Below are 17,500 nucleotides of genomic sequence, written 5' to 3' on the forward strand. Positions count from 1 at the left end.
GAGGCTGGGAAGGTGAGTGGAGGGAGGGGGTGGCTGCCACAGTGTGTGACACAGTTTGGCAGGTTACAGCAGGAGGAAGAGGAGAAGCAGCAGGTCTGCCCCCTCCTGGTCAGACAGGGGAACATCAGGGGAACAAGTAGTCCCTGCTGTCTGTTCAGTGAAGGTGGAAGGATACACATTACATTCTGCACGTATACAGACAGTCTCTTCATCTCCAAACCAATGCCACTCCAGTGCAGGTAACATATATCTCACTGACGGATCACCTTTTGATTTATTTCATTTGGCTCATTCGTTATGTTCTTCACTAATTCTCTAATTATTTATATTCTTGATGTTTTTTTAACCATATTTTAGCATCTACTGTGTTGTTATTGACTATTTTATTTAAATGTGTTGCTAAAATGTTTGAGTAATTTGTGCTCTTCTACTACATTTCAGGAGTAAATACTTTTATAAACTTCTTACTTCACGTTACTATATATATATATATATATATATATATATATATACACACACACACACACACGCATATAAAGTTAGACACCATGAAGCTTACATATAAACATAAGTATAAATGTGCGGTATCATTACTTCTCTGTGAGATTACGACCAGTGACGAGTTTCCTGCTGAGCTCAGGCAACAATATCCTGATCTCAACACAGGAGGGGGACACACACCTGGGCCTCTTTGAATCAGTGCAGGGACACGACAACAACAACAGACCTAACTAAAGAAGAAGACATTCAGTGTGATTTCATTCAAATGTCACACGTTTCGATGTTGTTGTGATTGTGTGCTGCAGCGATCCTGGGAATGTACACGCTGATGAGCAACAAGCAGTACTACGATGCTCTGGGCACCACAGGCACCATCGCCAACAAAGAGGGCATCAACAGTACGTATGACGTCATTTCTTCTTTTAGAAACTTGCACCGAAAGTCATACGAGGATGAAATGTTTCCTCATTTAATTTTTCTTTATTGTATTTCAAGTTTTAAGTTCTTTCACAGCTGTTTTGTGTTGAGACAAAATCAAACTGATGCACACATTTAATATATGACTCGAATGAAGGTGTCATAAAAGTGATTGTTTCTGAACTGGATATAAAAACAACTGTATGAAGAGGAACAATAAATGAAAGGGAGGAGCCTGAGCTGTGGTGTTGCGTCTCCTGCAGGTGTCGTGAAACCAGATCCGTTCAAGATCTTCCCCGACGAGCTGCCCAACCCCACCAACGTGGAGGAAACCCTGGAGAGGATCCACAACAACGACAGCAGCCTGACTGAAGTCAACCTCAACAACATCAAGGTCAGCTCAACGGGGAACTCAAGTTCATCAGACACACAAATATCAGACCTGCGATGATGATGTTCCTTATTAACAAATCGAAACGTCTGTCTGTGCTGCAGGACATTCCCATCCCAACGCTGAAGGAGATCTTTGAGGCGATGAAGGGAAACTCTCAGGTGGAGTCTCTGACCATCGCTGCGACCCGTAGCAACGACCCCGTGGCGTGTGTGAGTACGATATGAAATGACAGCTGACGAATGAAGCGTCTTTTCTATTGTTTATTTCTGTTGATATGCAGAAATAATAGCTGCTCTTTGAGCCACTGATGTCATGTAGACCTGTCACTCCACAGAAAATGACCCCGTGTTTCCTTGAATGAAGAATACGCTGCAGACTCGCAGCACAAGCGTAACATTGTTTATGCGGACGTGTTTAAAATATTAGGTTTTTCGTGAAAATGCAAGTGTTTGTGAAGTCGTGAGCAGACGACTGCACGAATGAGACTTGGATCGTGCTGCAGGAGTTGTGTGAGAGTTTGTAAACGCACGTGTCGATGTAGCTTTCCTGTTTTTAAACGCGGCTCCGTTTACTTTAATTTATCAAGAATGTTCTGCGTTCTTGGATTCTTCGTTCAGCGTGGAGGCAGCAGAGCAAGGTGACACAGCGTGAGGGAGTAATATGCACACGCTCATTTAGGGGGTGAAGTGTTCCTTTAAGCACGGCATCAGATACCAAAGGTACAGGAAGAATTAGATTTCATATTGAACCATAACCCTGTGTGTGTGTGTGTGTGTGTGTGTGTGTGTGTGTGTGTGTGTGTGTGTGCGCACCAGGCATGTGCTGAGATGTTGAAGGAGAACACCAGCTTGCAGAGTCTTAATGTTGAGTCCAACTTCATCACTTCAGACGGGATGATGGCGATCATCAAAGCTATGGCCAACAACGCCACTCTGGTGGAGCTCAAGATCGACAACCAGGTCTGAACCGTAACTGAAACTTTGGATTTAATTACCTTAAAAATGTATTTTGACTTGTAACACTCGTACGATACAGAGGCAGAAGCTCGGAGACTCGGTTGAGATGGAGATCGCCTCCATGTTGGAGAACAACTCCAGCATCCTCAAATTCGGCTACCACTTCACCCAGCAGGGTCCCCGCGCCAGAGCCGCCATGGCCATCACACGGAACAACGACATGAGTGAGTGCAGTAAATATTAAAGTCGCATCATAAGAAAAAAGCATCTTGAGCGACCATGTTTTTATATCTCTTCTTCTCTCGGCAGTTCGCCAGCAGAGATTGAGATGAAAGCATCGAGGAGCGGAGAAGACCGCCGTCGCTAAACGAATCCTCCCAAATGAAGCTGGCTCGTCGTGCATGGTGCACCTAACATCCATGTTCATTTCATTTCATTTGCAGCCAGCTTTTTGTAGACTGCTGAATTCATCATAAAGGCATGTAGAGGTCACAAGCAAAATGTGAAGTGTCTTTTTTTCCCTTCTTGTGCTTTAAGTTTGTGCGTCGCCAACATCATCCCAAACAAAAAGGTCAACTCTTCACATTCATGATAACATATTCAATGTGGTGCTATCTGTGGGAAGAAAACAAACCTGTAAATACTTTAAATAAAAATATATATTCAAGTATGTTCTGGAAATGTTTGGCACGTTTAATTTGATTCTTTCTGCACCTTATCTGACATATTTTATATTGCATATAAGAATATCCTTCTCAGCAAACCTTAAAGTTTAACGCACCAAAGAAGCGCTCCTCTGGTAGCGTTGGGACAGATCCAGGGAAACTGCACACGCAGGATGTTTGTGAGACACGATCACCCTGTCACTGATTGTGCTCTCTACATATTGTAAGATGAACATTAACTCATCATTTCCCCCCAAAAGTGAAATATTCTGCAGCATTTTAGGGACGAAGCCTTCATGTAAACATCTCTTTAATCCTTTAAAGTCTCCTGATCCTGACTTCCCTCAAGCACCTGAGCTATCTTTAACCCTGCTGGGAAATGAGTCCGCTGGGGTTGAGTTACCTCGTTCCAAATATAAGACCCCACTTGAAGAGTGTTGCACCCGTGTGCGCCCTCCGCCCGTTACGAGCAGAGACAGCTGCTAACCTCTGAGGACTGACAGCATTGCTGAGGTTCCTGCACCGCTCCTCATTTCTTCCACCTATTTCCTCTTTTATTTGAAGCGTTCTGACTTCATGAGCAGACTTCTGAAAGGTCACGCTTCTAAAGCCATCTTTAAATGATTTAAAGTCGGGTTCCTCTCCTTTGATCGTGTATGTTTGGATTATAATGCGGAGCGATACAGTGACAAACATTTACTGTTAATATTGAGCTCGGTTTGTTTGATTTCATTATTTCTTTTCCAGATTTGCATCAGAGGACTTTATAAGTTGTATAAGTGAAATAGCAGACCTGGTATTACATATTACTTATGTTTAATAAGGTTCCTACAGTTAGATTTAAGACTTAATGCCACTTTGAATTCAATTTAACACATTTTTTCCAGATGTGTTCATGCAAGATGTTGGTAAATTATTATTTTTTAATCGATGTTACCAATTATTGAGGTTTTACAATCCAACGTCAAACAAAAACAATTCATTAAAGTAGTACCTCTCATGTTTTAGCATTTTAAAGACCAAATCAAGACGTTTTAATAGCAGTTAAGGTCTTATTATTAGATTGTTAAGTATGTGGCTCCTCATGTTGTGGAGACTGAGCACCAGTATAATGAAGGGAGCGTGCTTTGGACACATCAGCGGCGTCATCAGAAACTGAGCCGTGTTTGCTCCCACTGACCCGGCCGGTGTTATCCAATTTATACCAAATGTGCTGAGAGGGGCAGTGAATGCTAACCGGTGGCTCCCCCGTCCAGATTAACACCAATACAGCCGATCTGCTGCTGATTTATACTAAAGCTGGTTGAGGATTAGTCCGGCCAGAGGGGACGTGGAACTCTATTCAAAGGGGTATTATACACAACAAAGGGCGATGGGAATAATATCATTCATTCAGCTGGAAAGTCAAGAGTTTGTTCAGCTTTCAGTGCTGCTGTTGGGACCCTGAAGGCATCATGAACAAATGTGAGGCTGATGTAGTTAAATCTGTTGGTAACGGTTTGCAGACTTTGACCCACTGTACTCGCTGTAGTTGTGTGGAAACAGTGTTCCTTTGCAAAGACTGATCATGTTGGGTGAGCGCCAGATAAAGTGCTTTAGATCATCTGAAAGGAATGTTACTGCTTCTGGCTAAAGCGTTGAGATTAATGCTTAAATAGTCATAAAGCAGAATGATCCTTTACTGTCTTCCAGAGTTTAGAACATATCAGTATTAAACGCACCCCTGCCAGATGATATTATTCTCTGTTGAAAGTTTAATAGTTTAAAATGTGCTTGATGTTCAATGTAGAAACAAAAAGCAGTAACAAACAGTCAGCAGGTTAAGAGTGACAGTAAACTAAGTAAAATAACACTATGAACAGCTGATGATCACTGGTTACCAGCAGGCTTCTGTTACAACCAGGAAGTGACGCAGCTGCTGTAGAATCAGCTCAGGAACACCATTTATTTGCACGTGGAGCTCCGGCTGTTTCAAACAGCACGTGGCCTCTGAATGTCCCACTGTGATGCATGTCACTCTGTTGTCCCATAGTTCTTAGTCCTCGCAGTGACTTGTAACCAGAGGGGCCAGCGAAGTCGGCTCCTCCTCATCTGAATCAAACTCCACATCCTCGTCTCTCACCCACTGGCCGCTCCGGTCCCGCAACCATCCATCACTAAGAGACAGACGGAGAACGATGGGATGCACTGAACGCCACGATGTCACATTTACTGAACTGACTTCTAGAAGTGAGGATGCAGAACTTCAGCTAAAAACAACAAAACATTTCTGAACCTTTTCAGCTTGAGGTAGTGCTCCAGCTCTCTCCTCCTCTGCGCTGTGATCGGCTCGGCCTCTTGTGTCTCTGCAGCCGCTGGTCCTTCAATGTCTGCAAGTGACTCTTCATCGACTGCAGAAGACCAAACATGCACACAGTTAAAGCACAATGTTCAAAACAAAATCTGTAAGATCCCTTGAGACACTTTACCTGCTGTGCAGCCACTCGAAGTGCTTTGTGATAAACCGTTTGAAACTTCAGCTTTCCGACACGCTTCGTCTTCTTCAGAAGCCGCTTTGCTGGAAGAGTTGTGTCTGGGATCTGAGCCGACCCTCAGCGCTCCCTTTTCACATTTTGTACTTGAAAATAATAATAAATGCATGTATTAAAATATTATATTTGTGGGATTGGCTTATTAAATAACCGTCTCACTCACCTGGTTTTTGTGTGGCAGCTGTTATATGGTACAGTCTTCAATAAAGCATGATGTGTAAGCTTCCGCGTTTGTTCCAGTAAAGGAGCTGAACTGGAAGGTTCCTAAAAGCACAGAAAAACATTGTATGAGGAATGAATATACTGCTGAGTGTTGTTTATCTTTTCCACAGCAGACGGTTTTAAATTGGTTTTAAGTAGCGTGTAACATGTCAGGGTCACGATGCCTTCGACAGTCTGTCAGCCAAAGAAAGACGCAGATTGTTCATGTTGTTGTTCTCCAACGATGATTCATCGACCTGCTGCTTGTTGGATGATCCGGCTGACGTGCAACAGTTTGCTGAGGAGTCAACTGAACACCAACCTGCCTCGTGTCTTCAGCCTGGACGTAGTCTTCATGGCGCCTTTTTGCAATTTCATTCTTCAGCCGTGCTTTCTTGCCATAGAATGCTTTTAATCCTGCAGAAGAGAAATACAACATAAAAAAAAGAATAAAGTTGATTTTATAAGCCAATAATAATTAAGATGCACATATCTGGTTGGGAAAATAAAACAATATATACTGAGAGACTATTAAAGTGTCAACCATCATATAACGTGCCATACCATTTATATATATATATATATATAATATATATATATATATAAAAAATATATATATATATATATAATATATATATATATATATATTTTTTTTTTATTATATATATTTTTTATATATATATATATATCGTTGTATACCGCCATGGGCAATGTTGAATATCAATAAGCTGGACATATTTTATTGGATTTAAATATGATTACTGATGAACAGTAAAATACACATCAAGGCTCATTTTGATGTTTGTTGACTATTTGGTTTTCTTATTCCTGCAAATTATGTCCAAACATAACATAATTAGTGTCTGTGTCAAATAGTAAGGTTTTATTTAAGATAGATATCATAGATATGCACATGTGTTGTCTTACTTGGTGTACTTAGGGTGCACAATGTGTAAGGAAAGAAAGGAATCCATTACCTACACACTTTGACACTGGAATGAACTAAACATTATAAAGAAGGGTGACATTAAACGTCTCACCTTCGAGATGCCTTTTCCCGTTTCTGTGGACTGTCAGCGTGTCGACCGTGTCAAACACCGGACGGTAGGAGCACACAAGGCAAGTGTATCTAACAACAGGATGAACAGGTTGTAAGATCAACTTCATGTCTTCAGTTCATGTGTTTAACAGCCTTTTGCAGCCTCAAGTTACAAGTTTCCTTCCCAAACATGTCAGTGTGTTTAAGTTAATTTCACCTTCCATTATTCATAAGACCTGCTTCATCTTCTGGAATAAAATTAGACAGAAGATCTGCCACTCGTCGTTTCTGAAACACAAGACAACGAGTGGTTAATTAATCGTTTTCTGGTTTTATTACAGTTTCAAAGATGCATCACTGACACTACAGCTAGCTAGCTAGCTAGCACGATGCTAACCATAACAACATGCATAACCTACACTGAAATCTCTTTGACAAAAGTAAAACAAAGTTAATATTTTACCTTCAAGATGTTCAACTGACTCTTGTCATCACCTTCGCGTTTAAAAGACATAATTATTGTGGGTGGTAATCTGAAAACAGATGTCAGTACTAACAGGTTAGCATAGCTGACTAGCTACTTCACGACAACGACAAGCTAAAGTTGCGTTCCCTGTCAAAGAGGGAAAATGGAAATACAAGTTTCCTATTTGAAAATACAGTTCAGCTCAGTTTTTAGGTGGTAAATGGTTTAGATATCTGACGTCTTCTTGTTTCCCTTAATTTGGAGAGCCCATACAACCATTACAAATATATATATATAATATTATATTTCAAAGCCTCAAGGTGTTGCGGTTATTCCAATTGTTTTGAATGCAGCGCATGTGACGACTCGTGGGGCTCGTCGCTGAACTCGGCAGCCATGGCAACATATGGCAGCAGACAGCTTAGACATGAACACATTAACAACTTTCTCAGCAACTTTTCAGGTGTTTGTTTGAGAGATACGATCAGTGAAACGTACTGTCAAGTAAGTTATTGTCATTAGCTGTGGCAGATGTTCGACAGGTAACGTTGTCATAGTTTAAAAAACTAAAATAACGAGCGTTAATGAAGGTTAAGTTGATCATTTAGCTAGCAGGCTAACTAAGCTGCTACTTAGTTCACTTCGCGTGGACAGGCTAAAGAAGCTGTGCTATCATGACGGGAACAACATGAACGTTTGCTGCTAACCGACATTTACAACCGTTTGCCAACTTAACGCTCGTCAAGTTGTTCACGACCATGTCCGGGGAGCGAGCGCCTTTGCCAGCCGGGGGGAACGGCCTACTCCGCGGGAGTCGCACGAGATCTTACGGTAGTTTGGTCCGGTCTCCGGTTCTCCAGAGACGCATTGAACACAACATTCAGCCTGGAGAAACACTTCAAGGCCTGGCCCTCAAATATGGAGTGTCTGTAAGTATTATTTTATTACTTCATATCATGCATCCTCAAGGATTTTGCCATATTTGTTATATGTTTAAATTGTTTCGCATTGCTGTATTTTGTTTATGTCTTATTGTGGTTCAGTAGAAGAGGGGGCCAGGTGTGTGCACGTCCAGGTGCAAGACAAAACACTAATCTTAACTGCAGGGCTCAAAGGCTGAGGAAGAGCTTGTAGATTGTTGCCTCGAAAAGAGAAATAAAGAGTTTATTTGAAGCGGTGTGCAGACCTCATGTGTGCCCTGCAGTTAAGTATTTATTGTGCTTCAGTAAAATTAAGTTGATAATGAATCAAACAGCTCAAACAGAATATAAAAAAATACAACCAGCAGCACTTTTAATTTAATTAGATTGTTGCCAATTTGCAAGAATTAATTGGAGAGCTGACCTCCTCCATAATTAACTTTATATTATTACGTGAGAATAGTCATGTTTTCTTCTCTTGCAGATGGAGCAAATCAAAAGAGCAAACAGGCTGTACACGAATGACTCTATATTCCTGAAGAGGTCATTGTCCATCCCCGTGGTGTCGGACTTCTGCAGTAACGGGGTGGATTCGGTTGAAGATGACAATACTGGCTGTGCCTCTGCTCAACATGAGCCCACGGGGAGCTCCTCTGAGAGGAAGCAAAATGATAGCAAAGAAAGTGCTTCAGACCTTACTCCCGTGGATTTTTTGAAAAGGTTGGATGACCTGATTAGTCAGTCAAAGCAGGCTGCTGTCAAAGGATGCCAGGAAGCAGAGAAAAGGTACATGGCTCTCACTGCTGGCTAGTTGTTCAGAGACAGTTACGCTCCGTGTTTGTGGTGTGACAGAGGCTTTAACGTTTGTCATATTAGTTGCTTCTGGCACTCCCAAAGACCAGCCAGTCTGGTTATGGTCCAAGTTAAATACTTAACACACTCTTCCATCTCCCAGGCCTCCTTTGGCTTTGGCACCAAATATTACGACTTGGTGTTGTGATTGTAGTTTATAGGAGATATGTTTGATATTAGCAGGACTCTTGGACCCGGTTTACACCCGGCATTAACATGCGTTATGGGGGATCGAAACAGAAGTGGACAGCTGTAAACACAAGTGTAAACTGTCACATTGTTACCTGTCTGGGATGCATTTGAACACGTATCTTTTGTAGTGTAAACGCTAATGCATCCTGATGCGTCCCCGACAAGAACGTAACAGGAAAATACTTCATTAAAGCCGCTGCTCTTGTTTTGTTCGTCCTTTTTCTCATCTCCAGTTGGTTCTCAAATAGCTCATGAAGGTAATACAGTTATAATAACAAGGAGGCTCCGTGGTCTGAACTGCGGCAGCACAATACTGCCTCACTTCTTCTGTTCTTACTTCTCACAATAAAAGCCCTAGACGTATACACTGCATCACTCCTTACCTGAGGGATCTGGAACATGCTAAAAAGGGACGGGAAGCTACTGCCGCCTCACCAATTAAAAGCAACAATGCATCTGGTCTTTGCAAACAGAAGAAATGTGTTTTTATTACGTGAGATCCCATCATGAACTTACGCACTGAGAGCTGTCCACCTGTGATGGGATCACAACAGACTCCTGTTAATGCCAGGTGTAAACAGGGTCACACTCTCACAGCAAGAGGCGGCCTGTCAAATATTGACAGCTGACTAACATGCATGCAGGCTAATAATGTGACTCATATCTGACTTACTGTATCTTCTCATCTGTTTGTATTTCACTAGGGTTGCCTCCCTAGAAGCAGCGTGCACCAGCGGGACATCAGACTGGCGGCCGCTTACAAGGTCGCAGAGTGTCTGTTTATCCTCCAGAATGCAGCAGGCTTCACATGTGGCAGTACCCCTAACTATCACAAAACTCACCAAGAAGCTGAGAGACAGGGAAGATGAAATCTTCCAGCTGTGACATGTTATTCCTGCTGTCTCACTCTGATCATTAAAGAAGGAACTTCCCCAGAGAGCCACGTTGCAGGATGATTACAGATAAAGGAATATATCTCCAGCGATCCTGCTGCTGTATGGACTTAAAGTCTTTTCATATCGCCAATTAATACAGCGCTTATAATGAGAAGTAACTCTGTATTTTAACAGTTGTTTGTGTAGCCTTCTTATTTATTTGTTGAGACATACTGTAGATTATGAAAAGCCTTTTATGGCCCAAAACTGTGTTTGGCCTGTTTTCAAAGGCTGGAAACAAGCGTGAAATTAAAAAAATGAGAATCTGCAGTCACGAGTTGGTGTAGTCACAAGACTCATGAACTGTGTGTTATGCTACCTCACAAGCCTTTAGCCATATGTATCACGTTCCCTGTAATACTGAGAGCCACAGTCTGTTACTGCTGTTCCTGTTTAACTAGTCTCATGTAGCAGAGACTTACCTTTTAGACTATATTAACGGCAATCTTTTATTTTATTTTTTTGTATGTGCATATTTATTTATTATTTCATCTCAGTTTTGCATAGTTCATTCTAGAATTAAATATTTTTTGATCCAGTGTTTAGATTCACGTCTAAAAGGAAAATATCTACATGTTTGTCCACGCTTTCTCCAGAAACTGTCTGACCTTTGACCTTTACAACAGCTGTTCTTAAGGTGGCGGCTCCACTTGGGGCTTGATTTAATTCCTTGTCGTTGAGTTTCATTGTCTTGTAAAACCAAAGAATAACACCGGTCTTAATCTCACACAATGCCCGTGATCCCATCTGCAGAACAACATGAATTATAGGATTAACATTCCCGTGCAGTCGAACGCCATGTAAGCGCCAGTCTTTTTGTTGATGCGTCTAAACATGTTTTGAAGCCGAGACTGCAAAGTGTTGTAAGTAGTCTGCTGTGGGGTTACTTGCTTTATTATTGGCTGCATCGTCTTCCTTACGCTTCAGTTAATACAGTTGAATGACTCGTCTCCACCACTAGGTGGCGGTGCTGTGTTACAGTGGTATTGCTCCCTGTCTGTCCTCTTAATGCAATCTGTGTTCTCTGTCTCACAGCTCATCTCCTGAATATATAACATCAGTAGTTCTCAATGAAACATTTCTCATTTCATAGTCTAATCTAATATAAACCAGTATATATTCAAGTTCCGTTTCGGAGAATTTGTCCGAGTAGACAAGTGTGTATATATCACAATACAGCATACATCACCTCTGAACATTAACAGCTTGAGGAATGAGTCGACCAACTTTAATTTGTTCTTTGAGAATGTTGAGGCGGCGCTTTTGCTCTCAAATCACTTGTTTTACGTTGCCAGTCAGCAGAAGTGCCACCATGTTTGTCCAACAGCTCGTGAGTGAGTCTGCCTGTAGCTCTCCCAGTGTCTGTCTGACATTTCTATTCTTCTCTGTCATATTGTCCCGTCCTCCATAAGTTTGTCGAGTCCTTTGCAGATCTTGGTGAGGTTGGGTCGGAAGGAGCCGCTGGGGTCGTACAGCTTGGTCAGGAGCTCGGGGTCAGCGTAATGGTTGAAGACGTGGTTGATGCGACCGTGGGATTTGGTGGTGAGGTGGGTGTTGACCAGCTTCAGCAGCAGATCCCTGCAGCTGGTCAGGATCTCTGCCATCACTGCTTTATCAAAGGTAAAGTCCACCTGCGGCAGTCAGAGCAAATGCAACGCCACAATGTTATGACTGAGTTCATCTCTAATATCTGGATCTAAAGATGATCTTGTGTATTAATCAGAATATCTGCACATCCTTAAAACGTTATCTTAAATACTGCTACATCACCTCGACGACCTTCAACGTAAACACAATCAGAGTTTAAGAGCAGAGATTGGAATAAGATGAATGAAGTTGTTGAAGTGTTTAGCTCAGTCCACATTGGAAACGTACCTCGTAGAAGCTGATGGCCGTCATGGCACCCTGGTGCAGCTTCTTCTTAAAGTCTGTGGCCACTCCCAGCTCCTCGGTGCTGAAGCGGTTGTTCCTGAACAGCAAACCGATCTTCACGGCAATCTTCACCAGGTCTTTGATCACCTTCTGGGCCTCCGACTTATTACCCGAGTACCCTTTGGAGACGCGGTACAGTTCATCCAGGATCTCGCTGGTGGTGTCGTCGATGAACATTTGGACGGAGCTTTTGGTGGCCATGCTGCTGAGGATCTTCTTCTGCGCACTCAAGGCCATGTCTTTGGAGCTGAAGCCGTCCATGTTTGCCTGAATTGTCGGGGAGAAGGAAAAAAACCCACTTTTTTAATTGTGCCAGAGACGGACTGTAGGAGTAAATGTTGCAACTGTGTAGTTTCCAACTTCGGTGAGTCAATACACCGCTTCTCTAAACTGATCGTGAGCTCACTTGTGTGAATGAGACAGTTGTGTGAAGACATGAATACATGAATACATGAACTCATTCTACCAACGATACTAAGGATTCAAAGAAGAGGAAGAACAACACATCTGGTTACCGCTCTGCAAAATCTCCCTCTTTGTGTTTAATAACGGCAGACACCGAGCAGCTCCAGTGGGCTAGTTGGAGGTTAAGTGCCATGTTCAAGGGCCAACTGCTTGTTGTGGAGGCTGGTGGGGGGGGAGGGGGGAGGGCACCATGTGCTCACCTCTCATCCGGACTTCCAAATGATCTGGGGATTTGAGTCAGTCAGTGCTTCGACTCTCTAACCTTCAGATTGCCACCCGGATTCTTCTTCTTCTTCTTCTTCTTCTTCTTCTTCTTCTTCTTCTTCTTCTTCTTCTTCTTCTTCTTCTTCTTCTTCTTCTCTCACACATCAGTGTAGAACATTTCAGAGACACACTTGTTAACGATTTAAGCTCAAATATGTGTTGATACCCGCACCGTGCTGAAGTAACAAACACAGTGTTGCCTGTTAGTTCCAGTTTGTTTTTGACATGTGATGCCAAAAGGGAAAAGCACCATGGAAGAGACTCCAGAGGCTTTTAATGTCTCCACTGAGACTTTAACCACACCTAGCATCCATCACAGAGACCCCCCCCCCGGGAAGTCATCAGCATGCATCCTGCACACTGTGACACAACTACAAAACCCCACTGTTTATCTTTGATTGTCAACACAGTTTGAATTAATTCCTTTTTAATTGTGTTTAATTTCCCTCCTAATCTCTAACATGAAAGCAGACACAACTGGAGTCATGGATCATTCACACACACACACACACACACACACACACACACACACACACACACACACACACACACACACATAAAGATCCCACTTCTCCTTAATCCAAAGTGTGTGCAGTGAGTGTTCAACAAAGACACACAGTACCCGTCACATGCATCAGTGTGACTTCTGTGCATCGTGTATCGACCCTGAGCGTTCAAACCAACACGTTGAGTGTAATTTGACGCACTGAGTCTCACTTCAGGCCTGCGTGGACACGTATTTGAGGGGAGCAGGAAGGCTGCATAGCTGAGGCAGGTCCATGCCTGCTGTCTCTTAAGATTGCATCAGTGGCAGGAACAGAAAGCGAGCACCCTGAACACAACGGCTGCTTCAACTATACCGGCCTGCCTTATGGGTGAAACCCCCCCGCCCCCACAACACTGTGCATGAGCAACAGCATATCGTCCATAAGCTGTCCGTTAAATGACGGCCTGATTGTTGCTCTAATCTGTTTCTTTCATGCATATTTATGCAATTCAGACGGCGTTATTCAAATGATGATATTGTCGTGCGGCTGCAGTGATGCTCAGTCAGCACTGCGAGCCAATGACTCCACGGCTCACTAATAAACAGAGAGAGCGATCCGGTGGCATTAACGATCATATCATGCAAATACACAGCGACTCTCCTCATCCCTGGTGTGCCCCCCCCCTCCCCCTCCCTCCCCCAATCCAAGCGGCAACATCCATAATAAGCAAACGGTCACTTTTATTATAGAATATCTCACCAGCTTCCATTTTACACGCACAGCCATTAATTTTGAACAAGTGTCACTTCTCTAATAGCGTGCTTTGTTACAAAAGCTCCGGGTCCCCGTGGGGAATTAAAGAAACATTCATTAGATTAATTTCCCTGAACGGTGATAATGGAAGTGGAGCAGCGTGATAGCTTTTTGAGATTCATGCTTCAATCTGGTTTATTTGCTAAGAAGACAACAGGGATCTGAGGGGCATGCGCAGTCATCAGCCAGTACAGCACTGTCACTCCTCAGCTGGAGATTACTCGCTGCTTAACTTTTTGTGCTTCTACATTGTTTGTTTTCAGGAGGATCTATCCGAAGGTTAAGGCCGTTTCTTTTGAAGAGAGCCTCGAAACATTTCTGCGTTATAGCCATAAAACCACTTTTCCGTAATGGACGTCGTTCAGTCGTCTGTATCAAGGATGCTTTCGATGTTGAGCATCAATTTTCTGCTACAGATGGAGTGAAGAGGGCTTTTAAGCGCCGGTCGTTGTTGACATCCACGAGGGAGTGACTGCATTACACGCTCAAGTGTTTGTTTCCTTCCCAAATGCCTGCTGGTTTGACAAGCACCTGCAAACACTGTGAGAGTTAATGCTGGCGAAGAGCAACGTACAAAGTCACAGAGCAGAGATCACCGTTGAGGTGTTTGGTTTCAGAGTTACTGTCGCAGCCAGGTGGGGAGGGGATCTCTAAACTTTGGGTTAATGGACGGCCAGAGACTGATCGGGGGGGGGGGGGGGCCATCCGGGCGGGCCAGAGGTAAATATTTAGCATTCCTCAGATGCTCCAGCATCGAGCCTCACTGCGTGTGTACATGTATGAACGCGTGGATGTGCATATTTGAGTAGAAGTTGTTTGTGTGTCCAGGTGTTTTTACAACTACATAGTTTGTGTGTGTGTGTGTGTGGGGGGGGGGGGGGGGGTTAGGTCTCTTTTAGTTGCCCGCAGCCTTTGATCATATTGAACAATGAGAATGTTCCAGAAAAGAAACGACGCTCGATCAGATGAAAACAAGCTGTTGTTGAAAGGTCATCGCTGAGCGACGGCGGTGTTTGTATTGAACTGGTGGAATCTTTTCTTTCCTCCTGGTGATGAACCAGAGAGAGAAAACGCACTAAGGCCACAATCAGGCCGTCATTTAACACACCGGTTATGAACAATATGCTGTTGTTGGCAGCCGCTGGGTTCACGTTCTGCTCCTGATGCAACATGTAACAGTAAAAGGACAGGATGTTTCTCCTTTCTGTGCACGCTCAGTACAGTATTGTGTCAGGATAAATGCCACTTCCGCTGTGTGCTTGGAACTGGCGGCAACGGGGCTGAAGCTCCTGCTTTTAACTTTAACTCTAACGTTGTTCACTTCACTGGCATATTAAATTCTGCACATTTCTTTGAGTAACAGACAAAGCATTTTGAAATCCTCTCTTTCAACATTGCAACACTCTTGTGAATAGTTGTTGCTCAACATAGCTACACGTCTGTAATGCCCCAAAAGGGAAGCGAAACAGACCGCTGTTTCGTTTCTGTCAGCTCAACGGCAGAGTGTCATCGGCAGAGGCCCGCGGCTTGTGTCTGCGCCTCGTATCTGCACTACAACGCTGCTGACATTGCACCATTTCACTGACTTTATCTTCGAGTCAAAGTAGGCCAGCGAGGAAGGGAGAGTCCGCTGCCTGGAGATTTGAATTGAGCAACTCCCGGCATGTGCAAACAACAGTGTGAGCTCTACAGCTGTGCACGTCCCTGTGCTTGTTCCAGCATGACTGTGAGAGTGCATGCATATCTGCCAACTCGCGCTCAAAATGGGGAAGTAGAGAGAAGTCACACAATTTGTTCCAATCATACCCCGGTGTGTCTCCTCCGGGTGCCTGCAATGGATACGCTTAATGTTTCAGAGAACTTAACACTTATCTGGGCCCAGAGGTATTTCTCTTTTAAACTCTCACATGAAGATTGCAGACGCTGTCTTACCTGTGTGGTGAGAGTCCCCCTCCCTCCTGGTCTGTGTCAGATACTTCTCCCTCTGCTCTGTCTGACAGCACAGGCTGCTTGATTTCAGTGAGATCTCTTCATCTTCACCACGAGCTGAACCAAAAGCTGAAAGAAATAGCCCTCCTGCAGCGCTTGTGTCAGTGCTGCCTGTCTTAAGATAATGTTGAGTTGCACTTCCTTGAGGAACTAAATTGCTATGACACACCCCTCTGTGTGTGTGTGTGTGTGTCTCTCTTCCTCTCTCACTCTCTCCCTCTCTAGCCGATCTTGTGTTGCCTCACACTCTTCCGAACCTCTGTGTTTGTGTCTGGCCCTCTCTCCTCACACCTTGACTCTCTCTGCCTCTCTGTGGCTCTGCCTGCTCTTCTCTGTATTGCTGACGCGGAGCCTCTGCTTGTCCTGACAAGTGAAACCCCCCAGAAAGAATTTAGCAATAATCCAGGGATGCAGCCAGAAAGGGGAGTGGCTTAAACCCTGTTTTTGTGTTCACCTTCACTGGAATGCAGCTCCTGTCAGTGTGGCCGGGCACCGTGTCCCTCCCCATTCAAGGTAGAATCAAAACAATGAGTAGCCAGGAGTGTGTGTCACACGCACGCACACACACACACACACACACACACACACGTGCGCACACTCGCAGCTCCCTGACTGCAATGAAAGCAAACACTTTGACCAGCCTGTGGTACTTATACGATATATTTAGTCTCTTCTGATTCAGATTCAGAACAGTTGTCATGTGTTGTCAGCGTTGTGTGTGTAAACACTTTAGACGTGTTTATTGTGCGTGCGTCAATGATGATAAATCTGCTCCTGAAGGAATTATATTTTATTCTAACGCTACCTTTTGTAGTTTATAGGACAAATAAACTCAACCCGAAGCAACTGCAGCTGAAACGAGCCACTAAATCTGGCACATGGACATCTTAATGATGTAAACTAGTGCACTTTGTCCCAGATAAATGAAAATTACACTTCATAAAGTAATTCACTCTGGAGGGAGTGGGTTTTATCGTAGTCCCAGCATATGCTAATAAAATCTGAAGGCCAATATCAGTCTTATGAATAAAGCTTAGTTTGAGCTGGTTGCCATAAAACTTATGTCTGATTTGAGTGAAATATAAATACACATGAGGGGGGGATAGAGGATACAATCAAGAGTGACTAATACATTTACAACAGAGCGATCCGTCTTGGCAACAACTGCAAACATGTTTGTGGATTCGGCGCTTCATGTAGAATCAGGAAGTGTCCTCTGATTCTCAGGCGCTGCGTTTATCTGGAGGTTTATCTCAATGACAACCAGCTGTGCTGAGGGGCTGTTGGCTGAAGCTCAGGCCATTCAAAAACACCCGTCCAATAAACTCTCCCCGCATGCCGATTGTTGTCAGATGTCGGGGGGTCAAAGGTCACGCCGAGACCCAGCTGGACTGAGGAGTGCCTGCGCAGGATAGCGGCCCACACGAGACACACCTGCCTCTTTGTTTTGCCTCCCACTCAGCACTTCTGCAAGAAATTA

The 17,500-nt window shown here is 43.7% G+C and overlaps 4 protein-coding genes across 4 annotated transcripts in view; 2 read left to right on the forward strand and 2 right to left on the reverse strand.

The window, feature by feature from the left end:
- The window catches only part of tmod4 (tropomodulin 4 (muscle)), a 13,977-nt gene extending 11,208 nt beyond the window's left edge, over window positions 1–2,769 (forward strand). The window contains exons 5-10 of the mRNA XM_029450777.1: window positions 807–899; window positions 1,182–1,312; window positions 1,414–1,521; window positions 2,128–2,271; window positions 2,348–2,492; window positions 2,578–2,769. Of these exons, the coding sequence (XP_029306637.1) occupies window positions 807–899; window positions 1,182–1,312; window positions 1,414–1,521; window positions 2,128–2,271; window positions 2,348–2,492; window positions 2,578–2,600 (644 nt within the window). The 3' untranslated portion in view covers window positions 2,601–2,769. The remainder of the gene's footprint in view (window positions 1–806; window positions 900–1,181; window positions 1,313–1,413; window positions 1,522–2,127; window positions 2,272–2,347; window positions 2,493–2,577) is intronic.
- Window positions 2,770–4,667: 1,898 nt separating this feature from the next.
- scnm1 (sodium channel modifier 1) lies at window positions 4,668–7,355 on the reverse strand. Its single transcript, XM_029450778.1, has 8 exons — window positions 7,168–7,355; window positions 6,922–6,992; window positions 6,706–6,794; window positions 5,988–6,082; window positions 5,628–5,728; window positions 5,402–5,550; window positions 5,209–5,323; window positions 4,668–5,089 (listed from the first exon to the last, which is right to left on the reverse strand). Exons 1-8 carry the CDS (start codon window positions 7,216–7,218, stop codon window positions 4,969–4,971), a joined length of 792 nt encoding a protein of 263 aa, XP_029306638.1. The 5' UTR covers window positions 7,219–7,355; the 3' UTR covers window positions 4,668–4,968.
- Window positions 7,356–7,579: 224 nt separating this feature from the next.
- lysmd1 (LysM, putative peptidoglycan-binding, domain containing 1) lies at window positions 7,580–10,608 on the forward strand. The gene is made up of 3 exons (XM_029450780.1): window positions 7,580–8,099; window positions 8,575–8,876; window positions 9,839–10,608. The coding sequence occupies exons 1-3, from the start codon at window positions 7,929–7,931 to the stop codon at window positions 10,017–10,019; spliced, it is 654 nt and encodes a 217-aa protein (XP_029306640.1). The 5' UTR covers window positions 7,580–7,928; the 3' UTR covers window positions 10,020–10,608.
- A 320-nt stretch (window positions 10,609–10,928) lies between these two features.
- On the reverse strand, window positions 10,929–16,307 carry tnfaip8l2b (tumor necrosis factor, alpha-induced protein 8-like 2b). The gene is made up of 3 exons (XM_029450781.1): window positions 15,964–16,307; window positions 11,945–12,268; window positions 10,929–11,700 (listed from the first exon to the last, which is right to left on the reverse strand). The coding sequence occupies exons 2-3, from the start codon at window positions 12,260–12,262 to the stop codon at window positions 11,458–11,460; spliced, it is 561 nt and encodes a 186-aa protein (XP_029306641.1). The 5' UTR covers window positions 12,263–12,268; window positions 15,964–16,307; the 3' UTR covers window positions 10,929–11,457.
- Window positions 16,308–17,500: the final 1,193 nt, after the last annotated feature.

This window comes from Cottoperca gobio, chromosome 16 (assembly GCF_900634415.1).
Source record: "Cottoperca gobio chromosome 16, fCotGob3.1, whole genome shotgun sequence".
Taxonomy (NCBI): Eukaryota; Metazoa; Chordata; class Actinopteri; order Perciformes; family Bovichtidae; genus Cottoperca; species Cottoperca gobio.

Excerpts from the sequence above, each read along its gene's own strand:
- tnfaip8l2b (XM_029450781.1), bottom strand. The coding sequence starts at position 12,262 with ATGGACGGCTTCAGCTCCAAAGACATGGCCTTGAGTGCGCAGAAGAAG. Across the intron at positions 11,701-11,944 it reads CGGCCATCAGCTTCTACGAG|GTGGACTTTACCTTTGATAA; the intron begins GTACGTTTCCAA and ends TGACTGCCGCAG.
- scnm1 (XM_029450778.1), bottom strand. The coding sequence starts at position 7,218 with ATGTCTTTTAAACGCGAAGGTGATGACAAGAGTCAGTTGAACATCTTG. Across the intron at positions 6,795-6,921 it reads GGTCTTATGAATAATGGAAG|ATACACTTGCCTTGTGTGCT; the intron begins GTGAAATTAACT and ends TCCTGTTGTTAG. Across the intron at positions 6,083-6,705 it reads CGGGAAAAGGCATCTCGAAG|GATTAAAAGCATTCTATGGC; the intron begins GTGAGACGTTTA and ends TCTCTTCTGCAG.
- lysmd1 (XM_029450780.1), top strand. The coding sequence starts at position 7,929 with ATGTCCGGGGAGCGAGCGCCTTTGCCAGCCGGGGGGAACGGCCTACTC. Across the intron at positions 8,100-8,574 it reads CCCTCAAATATGGAGTGTCT|ATGGAGCAAATCAAAAGAGC; the intron begins GTAAGTATTATT and ends CTTCTCTTGCAG. Across the intron at positions 8,877-9,838 it reads TGCCAGGAAGCAGAGAAAAG|GGTTGCCTCCCTAGAAGCAG; the intron begins GTACATGGCTCT and ends GTATTTCACTAG.